A 13,230-nucleotide genomic window follows, 5' to 3' on the forward strand; every position below is an offset into this window, starting at 1 on the left:
TACATCTCCTAAAATTTATTCCGCAAAGCATTAAATGTTTCAAAGATGATTGCTCGATTATTCAACCTAACTAGTTGATAGATTAATCAACTACCAAAATAATAGACAGCTGCAGCCGTAGCTAAGAGTAATAAGTATTTTCGTCCATGGAAATTAAAAGGGCTGCCAAGAACAACACTGATTCTAATGGAAGATTTTGTTAGCAACCTGTTTTTTATTTTATTCTGTTTTTCTTTTTAAACAGTGACACCTTTTTAAAGTGACAAATCAATTCTTAGTGGGAGCATATCTGCAAAAAATATGGATGAAAGAGCACCTGTTCTTCAAGGAGTTTTTTACTGTCTTCCTCATTGGTCTTCTTGGCTTTGAGAAGGAGACGCTGGGCTTCTTCCTTGATATCTCGGTCTTCCAGTTTAGGTTTAAATGTGACCAGGACTAAACATCTCTGGATTGCAAGAACAAAGCCAAAGCTTTTGAAAGCGCATCATGTCTGATACGATTGGCGCTTGTACTACAACTCCACTCGAGGGCGCCAGAACACAAGATACATCACCTTCCCAGGCAACAGTCGCCCTGCTGCAGGAGTGATCCTGATGCTGGAGTCTTGAGGCGAGGTGAAAGAAAACAGCCTTGCTCCAGCGGACGGCCGTTGTTTGGACTGGTTTCGGACGGTTTGGTTATAAGTAAGATAAAGAAGAGCGGTGGAGTGGTCGCCCACGGCCGTTGGTCCGAACTGCACCAGCGAATGGGAGAGCGCCAACGTTGGGCAGACGCCCATGGCGCGGCAAGCCAGGGGAAAAACTCTGAAGATAATATGTATGGAATACCATTCTTATCGTGATTATTTCATTGACATACAAAAGTGGCCGAGAACCTGTTAATTCCTGATTTGCAGTTGAGACTGAAACGGTACTCTTTGGCTTTGTTAGCGCTGAAAATGATGTCGACCTCCAGTGTTTCTTGCGGGAGGAGAGTGCCAAAACCGTCATTAGGTTGGACGTCAACAAACTGTGGTGTGAGAAGAACATAATAGTACATACCGTAATTTTCGCACTATAAGGTGGACCTGATTATAAGCCGCCGCCCACCAAATGTGACACGAAAACAATATTTGTTCATATATCAGCCGCACTGGACTATAAGCCACAGCTGTCCGCATTGCATTATGCGATATTTACACCAAAAGATATTAACCGGTAAAACTTTATTTGACAGTGGCATCATAAGCCTGTCTGAGACCAAATGAACCACCATGAAGCTTTGAACCAATTGGCTGCAAAGGTTCATTGCTTCAATGTCTTCGGGGAAGACAGTCAACCTCTGCTGCCACCTGCTGTCAACACATTTGTTGTCCAACATGCCTCCTAGAATGCATTGCAGCGCTACAGATGTAAATAACACTCAAAATTCATGTTCTGTGCTAATTATTTATTCAATTGCTGTTCCAGTTTCATTAATTGCTAGTTATCGTATTTGGCAACATTTCATTTGACAGTGGTGCCATAAGACTGTCATTAGACAATCATAATTATGAAATGACACTGTCATGAGCATTTATGAATGCTTGTCACGTCATTTAGTGTGGCGAATTATCTCACTTCTGAATGGATGTAAAACATACGAGTTAGTGACATAATTTGACAGATGACACTTAATGACATCTGTCATAAGCACTGAGTAATGCTCATGATAGTGTCATGTCATAATTATGACGGTCTTATGAAAGTTTTATGATGCTGCTGTCAAAAAAAGTGTGACCAAATACCATCACTAACAATCAATGAATCAACTGGAACAGTAACTGAATAAATAATTAGCACAGAACATAAACTTTGATTGCTATTTACATCTAAAGCGCTGCAATGCATCCTAGGAGGCATGTGTTACCTATTAACCCAAATCAACAAATAAGCCGCACTGACTAAAGGCCGCAGGATTCAAAATGAAGCCTCTACTGAAGACGGTACACAAAAAATCCCGCAAACAGTTTGCGAAGACATGTCAACAAAGCACATGGATTACTGGAACCATGTCCTATGGTCTGAGGAGACGGGCGGGCTTTCCTGTGGACAGTCTTCAAAAGAGGCTTCCTCCTGGGGTGACAGCCATGCACACCAATTTGATGTAAAGTATGGCGTATGGTCTGAGCACTAATAGGCTGACCCCCTACCTCTTCAATCTCTGACAGCACTCCTGTAACGAGTCACGACATTTTGGAGGGAAAATGACAAGCAGTACTCAATTTGGACATTTAGGGATGTATGTAGATTCTAAAGGGTGTACTCACTTTTGTGATACTAACTGTGGATATTTGCTGCTAGCTACGACATAACCACACCGGTGGAAAATATATAAATCCGGTCTGCAGCCTGTTACCTACGAGGGGTATGCCATCTTAGGCCCCCCACGATTCGATTCGATTAAGATTCAGGGCGTTACGATTATTGAACAATGATCACGGTATTGACGATGATCACGGTTATTATGATTATTGATGCATCGTACATTAATAATTAAAAAAAGTAGCCAAACAAATTTATGTCCATTTTTTATTTAAAATATCCTAATGATTCAACAGGAACGATGAAAACATGTTCATACAACAAAAAACTGCCCTTAAAGTGCGTACGACAGGATAAAAAAAAGTCTTAAATAGCATTATTATGTGAATTAGGATCATATTTTAAGACGATTTGACTATATACAACAATTTGGCAAAGCGCAGAGGACGAGAAATTCGTCTTTTAATCCGCCGTTTAGCCACACCTACCATTATAGGGCTCTAGTGTCGAGAGAGAATGTGGTCGGCAGGGTCATGGTTTCATCTGATTTAGAATTCAAACCATTGAGGGGGAATTATTCAGACCGAGGAAAATGCGATGAAGAGAGCCGCAAAATGTCAATGTTTCAGTCTCTCTACTCCAATATTTTTCAAGTAGAATCTTTTTATCTTTTTATGTATTTTTCCCCAATTGCTAAATAAATGGTATGGTCATGACAAATAACAGTCATGTGCTAAATGAAATATGAAAAAAAAAAAAAAAATGCATTTATTCAGTACGACATGGCAAAATTACTCCATAATGGTCAAAACTGTCAACTTCACCTTTACTGTTGCGCCTCTCGAACAATATTTTATGCCACCGTAGTTATTAGCCAGGCTTTTGTCATTTCCCTACTCCGGCTTCGGAGAATGTAAACAAACCAAGAGGCGTGACAGCTAGCCGACATGCTAACCCGAACCGAGTGACGTCTCAGTCTTATTTTTGCTTTTCGAAGCGGAAAATCACACAAAACTAGCCCGGGTCATATCACATGGCGGCGGGGTTGTCAATTGTCTTCGCCGATCGGCAACCCACCAGGCGGCGAGCAGGTTTACAGCTCGTTCCCATGAGAGCTTGCCGGGGAAGCAGCTGGAGAGTACCGCCGGACAAACCGACCGACGTCGGAGGAGCGCATAGCTGCCACATGGTCAACACAAATGTGGCGTAAAATAATGCTTTACTACACGGCGAAGACGTTAACAATGAGAGAGCGGCGTGCAGTTGTTGTGCAGCTAACATCGCAGGATGTGTCTGAGGAGAACTTTTCTATCAAACGTCGATCAAACATCAGTAAATAGTCCTTTATTTCAAGAAATTTTGTAGTGTTTACTTTGTAATCGTTGTATTTGCAGCTATTTTTAAGACAAAGTTGCAATTTCTAATGGGGCTGAAAATTTGACAGAAAACCGGGCACACCAGGAGGGCAATAAGCCGAGCATGGAGCTCTCCTGGCGGGGGGGTACGACAAGCCGCCGGTCGTCGGCCGAGTGGCATTCTCGGTGGACAATCAGCTACAAAATGCCAGCCACCTCCGTGTTAAAACATGTGCCATGATCTCAGTATTTGACATGATACAAAATACGATGTTTACTCACTTCCTCGTAAGTCCAGTTGTCCCACAGTAGTAGGGCTTGTTTTGACCAATATCCGCGGTGAACGGGAACCTTTTGAAACCCAAAAAGGCGCCTCACACGCCTATCCCTGGTGCAGCAACAATTTTCTGCAGCCTTTTGGCTGGCGTGAAGCGAAAAATAAACGAATTAATCCGCAAAATCAGCTGAATCCGCAGTCCATCTGCACACTGTAAAGCAATGCTGTATTGTGAGATGCTGACCCGGCTGACGTCACATTCGCATTCGTCCTAAACCCGAGACTGAAGCTGGAAGTCACTCATTTTCATGGCGCGGGATTCAAAAATTGAATATATAAAACAATCGCTTCAACACACATCCAAGCGGTCCATTTCATTCAGGAGCATAAAACACCGCGTGAAATATGAATTAAACATACTTTTTGGTGTCATACGCACTTTAACCTGCTTTTTATTTACCGTAATTTCCCGAATATAAGGCGCACCCGTGTATAATGCGCACCCCAAATTTACTTGTAAAATCTAGGGAAAATTATTGTACCCGTTTATAACGCACAACCTAATTTTAGCACCAATAAATATACAAATACAAATAAATAATACAAGAAAACAGAGCTCGTGTACGGATACAGAAACAGCACAAGCATAGCACATTGGTAGTTCAAAACATCACCATAAACTGACAATATTTACGGTAATAATATGATTTGACAACTTACCGGAATCTAGGAGAAAACAAAACAGATGTGACTTTTCTTTTAAAGGCTGCTGTATAACTTGCTCGTTTCATCATGATGAATAAATGTTTCTTCCATGGATTGATACGGTAAAATGAAAGTGAGAATGTAAGTCGGAAATCCATGAGAGCTCATCGCTGTCAACACGACAGTAACAATAGGAGCTATTGTTATTTGGGGTTGAGTCCCCCGAGGGACAGATATAGTTGACGGACACAAGAAGTCTGTGTGCTTATGTTTGTTATGTTCCGAGTTGCGGAGCTACAATATACGCTGACTCAAGTGCTTGTGACACGAAAAAGCATGTTTATTTCATAATACACGCGGTATTTTATGCTCCTGAATGATATGGACCGCTTGGATGTGTGTGGAAGCGATCGCTATATTTATTTAGTTTTTTGAATCCCGCGCCAGGAAAATGAGTGACTTCCGGCTTCGGTCTCGCATTGAGGAGGAGGGCGCTGTGACGTGTACGGTAGAAGACGTCCTCTTCACGCTACAGTGTACTGTTGTGTATGAGGACGAAGGATTCAGCTGATTTTGCGGATTAATACTTTTATTTTTTGCATCACGCCAGCCAAACGGCTGCAGAAAAATCATTCTGTATGCGGGAGAGGCGTATGCGCCTTTTTGGAGTTTCAAAAGGTTCCCATTCACCATGGATATTTACTGTGGGACCATTGGACTTACAAGGAAGTGAGTAAACATCTTGTTTTGTATTATGTCAAATACGAATACAGTGATTACAAAGTAAACGCTATAAAATTCCTTTAAATAAAGGACTACTTACGTTTGATCATTGATAGGCATGTAAAAAGCTATCCTCACGCTCATTAGCAGTTAGCTGTTAGCACGTTAGCTACACAACAATTCCAGCCACCCTCCTCCAGGGAACGAACTGTAAATTGCTCTCCGCCGGGCGGTTTGCCGATCCGCAAAGAAACTCGACAACCGGGTCGTCATGTCAAATAATCCAGGCTAGTTATGTGTGATTTTCCACTTCGAAGACTTTGAAACATCCCTCGGTTCGGGTTAGCATGTCGGCTAGCTGTCACTCCATCTGGTCTGTTTACATTCTCCGAAGCCGGGGAAGGGAAATGACATATGTCCGATTTAGGTGTCATAAAATATCGTTCGGCAGGTGTGACAGTAAAGGTAAAGTCGACTGTTTTGACCATTATGGAGTAATTTTGCCATGTCGTCTTGAATAAATGGATTTTTATTATTTTATATTCCATTTAGCACAAGTTATTTGTCATGACCATGCCATTTATTTAGCAATTGGGGAAAGTACTTGGGTAAAAAGAATATCCTGTAAAAATATTGAAATAAAGAGACAGAAACAATGACATTTTGCCGCTCTCTTCGTCGCGTTTTCCTCATTGTGAATAGTTCCCCCTCGACGGGCTGACTGGTCCTTCTCAAGCCATTTATATAGCTATTGGGGAAAATACTTGGATAAAAAGAACATCCTGTAAAAATATTGGGAGTAGAGAGACTGAAACAATGACATTTTGCAGCTCTCTTCGTCTCGTTTTCCTCGTTCTGAACAATTCCCCCTCAATGGGCTGAATAGTAAAACCGATGAGCCTAGTCTACCGCTGACGTCATCCACCTGTTGGGGACGCTAAAGCCCTATAATTGTAGGCGTGGCTAACCGGCAGATTAAAAGACTAATTTCTCGTCATCTGCGCTTTGCTAAATTGTTGTATATGGTCGAATCGTCTCAAAATATGATTCTAATTCACATAATAATGCCATTTAAGACTTTTTTTCTGGTGTCGTATGCTCTTCAAATGAGTTCAAGAAACTAAATTCTGTGCTTTATGAAGAGTGAAAAAAGCAGAATTTAACACAGACGAAATCATTCTGCCGATTAGAGTGAAGTATTACCGAAACAAAATGGTGACGTCACGTACCGTAATGGTCGGCATGATTTTGGGGAAAAAAGTGCGCGTTATATTCAGGAAATTACAGTATTTTATTTATTTATTTTTTTACAAGAAAGTGCAAAAACATTAACCATTTCAAAGGCAGTAGTTATTTCTCTCAACAATACAATAAAATTTACACAGGTGGAATGAAATCCACATTTTCTGGAAACAAAGTATCTTTAGAAATAAGACTTCTTTTAACCAGTTTACTTGGCTTTCACAGATTTCTGTACTATTTCGCATGTTTGTAGTGTTACCGCTATACTTAGTCATGGTTTTACACGTTCTGCATATGAAATGTACGTTAGCGAATTAGCTAATTAGCTTAGCACTCGGCGCTAACTGTTAACATCTCAAAAAACAACAACAATAAAAGCTAAACAGTACAAGAGGCTTCGTGTACTCACCTCTTATAGACGCACACGGGTCTTAGCAACACACTCAGGACATTTTTCAATTGACATGACTTGAAACTACTGCTGGACGTCTGAAATACAATGGGCAACGAACTATGTCTCTTCCCCTCTCGCTCTAAAAAATAACTTGCGCACAGAAGCGTGACTCCCAGGTCCTTGCCTGTCTCATACACAAATTTATTTTCCAATCTTTTGAAAAGGAGTAAATCTCTCGCTCAGTAACCGGCAGCATCCATCATAATGTTGTGCGTGTGTTCGTTAAAGGGGTCAGAGCGGCAGACATGTCTTGAATTTCGCTCTGCTACGAGTGGCTGTCATAAAGTTATTAGGGAAAATCATCGTTTTTTTAACCTTTATGAATCGTAATCGAATCGTCACGTGTCGAATCGCGATGCATCTATTAATCGATGTTTTGGAACTCCCTTATTACCTACAGAGCTGCTGGATTACAAATGTTGCTGTTCATACAACAGTTATTGACATGCAATGGAAAGTTTGAATAACTTCATCCTGAAAACATATCCAAATCTATTGATTGCATGGGTCATCTGTGATTTTCACGCGTGCATATGTTGTCTTTTTTTGGCTTGCTATGACGGGCCCATTGACTAGTGGCTAGCTTAGCCACTGAAACTAATAAATAACTAACTCCACGGAATTTGTTGAAATAGATTCCACTGACTAATTATTATTACTAATAATGTCAAAAATTCCGAACTTTCCCTTTAAGACATGGACGCTTGCTGTTTGACTTATACATCTGGTCAGGTGTAGTCCATGGTGTGGAAATTACGGTACTCAGATTTTACAGCAACAAAAAAAGAGCACATTACAAATTGCAATTCCATTCTCACTATCAGTGCTTATTTACATACAGTATGTATATCGTCTGAACAGATACGGTTGAAATAAGCGATTTGATAATGTAGTGCAGGTGAAGCTTTTTTTGCACTGTTTTGACATAGTAGGCCTACCTCTGGAAGACCAACGAAGCCAAACTCTTGAGGTAGCAGGGACATGTTGGTCATGCGAACACTGCTCTTGACTGACTGGTAGATAGAACAATAGCCAAAGTCCACCTCGCTCTGGTCAAAGTTCAAGTCAGACGATGTCACAATTGCTTGGACAGTGTAAATGACAGGCTGCACCTGAATCAGAATCAGAATGCCATGATTGTCATTGCAAAAATGAAGACAGCTGTTCAAAACATTGATATTTCTACAAAATTCGGCTTGGGTAAAGAGTTTTTAGGACTCTGGATGTCTGCATTTGATAAAATACACTAATTTAACTCATTATGATACGTTTTCATGATCATGTCTCTGAAGCCATGGCGTAAAAATCACATCCCACCAATCTGCATTTCTTCTTTAACTCTCAAATGCTAGAGGCTATATTCGTTCTTGACCTTCCAACAATGTACGTTCACTTGCTCATGAGTATGCATGCTTTAATGCCAGGAGGCAACACATTGGTGCTCCACAGGAACATCCTGGTTGTTTCTGGCTACTTGGCAGAGCTATGCCTCCTCTCCTTGTCCGTGCAGATACAAGGTTAGGAGAAGGTGACCATTTTGCAAAAAGACTGGATCTGAAAAAGCAGATTTATTTGCAGCTGCTCAACATTTTAGAATCTAGGCTTCAGTCGAGAGATTTTTGCCTTTCGAAATAGCGGAACAACCTTTATGCTTGGCTTGTAACACCCATGGAGCAAATGGGCCTTGGGGGCAGGAGATAATTTTAGCTAACCAGCTAAATAGGATACAACCTCCTGTGGGTGCAATGATGTTCACAGGATCTCATTGCGATGTTAAAAAAATAATGTCAAGAATAATACAAACCTGCCCCGCAACTTGAACAGCCATTGGAACCTCTAGGACACCAGTAGCACTGTCAAAATACTTGTCAGCGTCTTCGGGTAAGGTGTTTCTGAGAGACAACCAGAAAGACAGTAAATGGTCATGTTTCAGTCCAATTCATTTTGACCGAGAGCAGCACAGTCAAAATGGATGTTCACCATGAAGAAAAAACTGAGATGTGAACCATACAATGTTGGCCAAAAGTATTGGCACACATGCAATTCTGTCAGATAATGCTTATTTTCTCCTAGAAAATGATTGCAATTACAAATGCTTTTGTAGTTGTATCTTAATTTATTTTGCTCACAATGAAAAAACACGAAAGAGAAGGGAATTAAAAAAAAAAAAATCCCTCTCATTTTACACAAAACTCCAAAAATTGGCCGGACAAAAGTATTGGCACCCTATGAAAAATCGTGTGATGCTTCTCTAATTTGTGTAATTAACTGCACCTGTTACTTGCTTGTGGCACATAACAGGTGGTGGCGATAACTAAATCACACGTGCAGCCAGTTAAATTGGATTGAAGTTGACTCAACCTCTGTCCTGTGTCCTTTAGTGTACCACATTGAGCATGAAGAAAAGAAAGAAGAAAGAACTGTCTGAGGACTTGAGAAGCAAAATTCTGGGGAAGCATGGGCAATCTCAAGGCTACAAGTCCATCTCCAAAGACCTGAATGTTGCTGTGTCTGCCGTGCGCAGTGTCATCAACAGTGTTGGAAATAACGCCGTTATAAATAACGCCGTTACGTAACGGCATTACTTTTTCAGTAATCTAATTATTTTTTCCGCCGTTACCGTTACTCACGGTCAAAAGCGGTGCGTTACTTACTCTGAATAAATTGAAGAAACTACCAGCCGTAGCGAGTCTACTCTGCTCTATTTATTTGTCATCCAAGACTTGTGGTGCCTTCAGGTTCGAGAATAACGCACGTGTTTTGTTTTGTGCTTTTTCTTAGCAAAGATATACCAGACAGGACGTGCTGGCACTCTGTTTCTTTAATAGCACATATAACTTCAACATTAACACAAACGTACGGCTCTCGGCAGGCCGTGTCTCTAACTCACTCCCGCATCATGTGAGCAAAACAATATTGGCGCCGTGTGCACTTTAGGGTGCCTCGGATAATTCTGTATCAGAATATTACAGCACGTACTTCTTATGACTCGAGGCTGTTTGTCCCTGCTCATTCAATTAGACAATGCTTTCCAAAGCTTGCTAACGTTTCTGTTTTTGCCACACCTGAATGCTAGCCTCGTTCCCATCCCCCACTGTCAGCCAGCAAGAATGCTGCTTCCATCTTAAGGACGGCAGACGCTTTGAGGGGTACGGGAGGGGTATATACATATATATATATATATATATATATATATATATATATATATATATATATATATATATATATATATATATATATATATATATATATACATATATATACATATATATATATATATATATATATACATATATATACATATATATAAGGCTGTCAAAATTATCGCGTTAACGGGCGTTAATTAATTTTTTAAATTAATCACGTTAAAATATTTGACGCAATTAACGCATGCACTGAATGAGCCGCTCTCGCATTGCCTCAAACAGATTTCAATGACGCCGTTTATGGACATTAAGAGTGAAGAGAATGCCACCGGCCGCTTGGGGGCAGCGCAGCGCCGTTCCATACTAATGTTATTCCTTCTAATAGTGGGAGAATTAGTAGTTGTGAGACGTTTATGCTGTTGCTTTGTGCTCCACACATATTTCGGTAAGTTTGCTTTCTTTTAGTGGCAATTATGTGTCTCTTGTTGTATTTTGGGTAAGATATGCACAGAGATATATCTGTTATAAAGGCGAGTGGACACAGGCGTTCTTTGGGCTGCGCCGTTTATTGGCATACGCTTCTGCAACTCCTTCACAACAAACAGAAGTATCATTTAGTGAAAGCACAACAAAAATAATATTGCTATCTCTCAAAAAAAAAAATATTCACAAAAAGAAAAGTACTTCAGTCTGTAGTAATGAGACCCTATTCTCACACATCTAAACAACAATGCAAAGTGAACTGGCATTACTCAGAGTTTGGTCACTCAATTCTTATTATTGTTATTTTTATTCTTCTCATTATTATATTAACTCTACTTTTGATTGAAAATTGTACAAATTTTATTAAAACGAAAATATGAAGAGGGGTTTTAATTAGTGTTGCACCGACACCATTTTTTGGGCTCGATACCGATACAGATACCTGGCTGTGCAGTATCGGCCGATACCGATACCATTCCGATACCACTCTGTTAGCAAAAAAAAAACACAAAAAAAAACATATATGTATATATAATACAATACTGTGCAAAAGTTTTAGGCAGGACACCTTTTTGCACAGTATATATATTTTATAATGATTAAATTTATTAGGATCATGGAAGCTTCCACTTGGGGAAAATATATACAATCGGTATATCCTGTATAATGTATATACATAATAAAAATATACAGTACTGTGCAAAAGTTTTAGGCAGGTGTCCTGCCTAAAACTTTTGCACAGTACTGTATATGTATATGTATATGTGTATATGATATGTACGTATAAGGGATGCAACGATACAGTTAAGTCATGGTTCGGTAAGATTTTCGATACAATTCAATACGTTTAATGCTCTGAAACAGAAAATACAACTGTTATTATTATTATTATTATTTTTATTTGCTAACATGCAAAAATAACATCATATAAACAAGCATTTTAGTGCATAATATTTATGTGCTTACTTCTTACTGATCTGAAGAAATTTTGTATATAAGAGCTGAGAACAACCTTTACTGTTTGTAAAGTGGGGCACACTGTTGATTGCTGCAGCTCTCTTAGCAGCTATATTTACCATACAAGCAAAACATCCTATTTGTGGTCCGAGTCCATCTGTAACATGTACTGAATTAACAGTATTTGCAGCATTATCTTTCGTCACTGGTATGGATTGATTTCGCCTGCTTAACTTCCATTCAGTCATGGTGGTTTCTAATTCATCAATGTAGTATATGGACTACGCGTCGCTCTGGGCTCACGCAGCGAATGGCATGGGATCTAATGTAGCACATCTATGGTGCTATTTGATGATATCTAGTGTGTGCGCGCGGGAGTTAGCATGGGATCTAACATAGGACATCTAGGTTGCTATTTGATGATATCTAGTGTGCGCGCTGCGCCACTTGAGTGTTGTCTGGCCACAGAAGTCACTTCTGCTCATTACTGCACAACACATATGACAATCGACTTTCATAAACAGGACGAGTTTGAAGTACGGCGCTCTTAATTTGCCACTCATTGTTCATCATGAAACCATGAGTTTGCTTAGTCTCCCACGGTTTTAACCTTTCTGATCCCATCGGCGTTTCAATAGCAGGCGTTAGCTTACGTATGCTAAATGTTTATGAATGCCATGTTAGATGAGCAGCGTAACATTGCGGATATGCGTTGTAGTCTATCTACATCCTTAAAACTGAAGACGAAGGTGTTAATTTCGTTTGGTAATTTTGAGACAAAGACATACAGATGTCATGCATTGGGAATTGGGAAGTTAGCTCAAGTGGGGAGGACAGTACATTTGCGTTCAAGTGATGCCAGTAGATGGTATCGGCGCCCTAAATGTTGGTACTCGTCGATACCGATACTACCAATTCGGGCCGGATCGGCGCCCCCTGCCGATACTGGTATCGTTATCGGTGCAACTTTAGTTTTAATTAGGGCTGTCAAAATTATCGCGTTAACGGGCGTTAATTAATTTTTAAAAATTAATCACGTTAAAATATTTGACGCAATTAACGCAGATGTCCCGCTCAGACAGATTTAAATGACAGTACAGTGAAACGCTCCCTTGTTGTTATGGAGTTTTGCCGCCCTCTGCAGGCGCTTGGGTGAATGACCATCTCACATATTGCCTCAAACAGATTACAATGAGGCCGTTTATGGACATTAAGGGTGGCGAAAATGCTACCAGCCGCTTGGGGGCAGCGCCGTTCCATACTCATGTTATTTCTTCTAAATGTGGGAGAATTAGTAGTTGTGGGACATTTATGCTGTATTCACAATGCAATGCAAATTGCTATTTGTGCTCCAGACATATTTCGGTAAGTTTTCTTTATTTTAGTGGCAATTATGTGTCTCTTGTTGTATTTTGGGTAAGATATGTACAGATATATGTTATACAGTAAAGGCGAGTGGACACGGGTGTTCTTTGGACCGCGTCGTTTATTGGCAACTCCTTCACAACAAACATACAGTGGGGAGAACAAGTATTTGATATACTGCCAATGGGAAAACCCATTGGCAGTGTATCAGATACTTGTTCTCCCCACTGTAAATATCGTT

The 13,230-nt window shown here is 40.2% G+C and overlaps 1 protein-coding gene across 3 annotated transcripts in view; it reads right to left on the reverse strand.

Moving 5' to 3' along the window:
* The window catches only part of cfap74 (cilia and flagella associated protein 74), a 344,912-nt gene that overhangs the window by 179,636 nt on the left and 152,046 nt on the right, over positions 1-13,230 (reverse strand). For 2 of the 3 annotated variants that reach the window (XM_057817725.1, XM_057817717.1), the window contains 5 exons: positions 8,843-8,930; positions 7,977-8,150; positions 875-1,008; positions 554-803; positions 317-445 (listed from right to left, as the gene is read on the reverse strand). In XM_057817725.1, coding sequence (XP_057673708.1) covers positions 317-445; positions 554-803; positions 875-1,008; positions 7,977-8,150; positions 8,843-8,930 — 775 coding nt within the window. The remainder of the gene's footprint in view (positions 1-316; positions 446-553; positions 804-874; positions 1,009-7,976; positions 8,151-8,842; positions 8,931-13,230) is intronic. The other variant, XM_057817734.1, reaches the window with a different exon arrangement.

Source organism: Corythoichthys intestinalis, chromosome 2 (genome assembly GCF_030265065.1).
Source record: "Corythoichthys intestinalis isolate RoL2023-P3 chromosome 2, ASM3026506v1, whole genome shotgun sequence".
In the NCBI taxonomy this organism is placed as follows: domain Eukaryota; kingdom Metazoa; phylum Chordata; class Actinopteri; order Syngnathiformes; family Syngnathidae; genus Corythoichthys; species Corythoichthys intestinalis.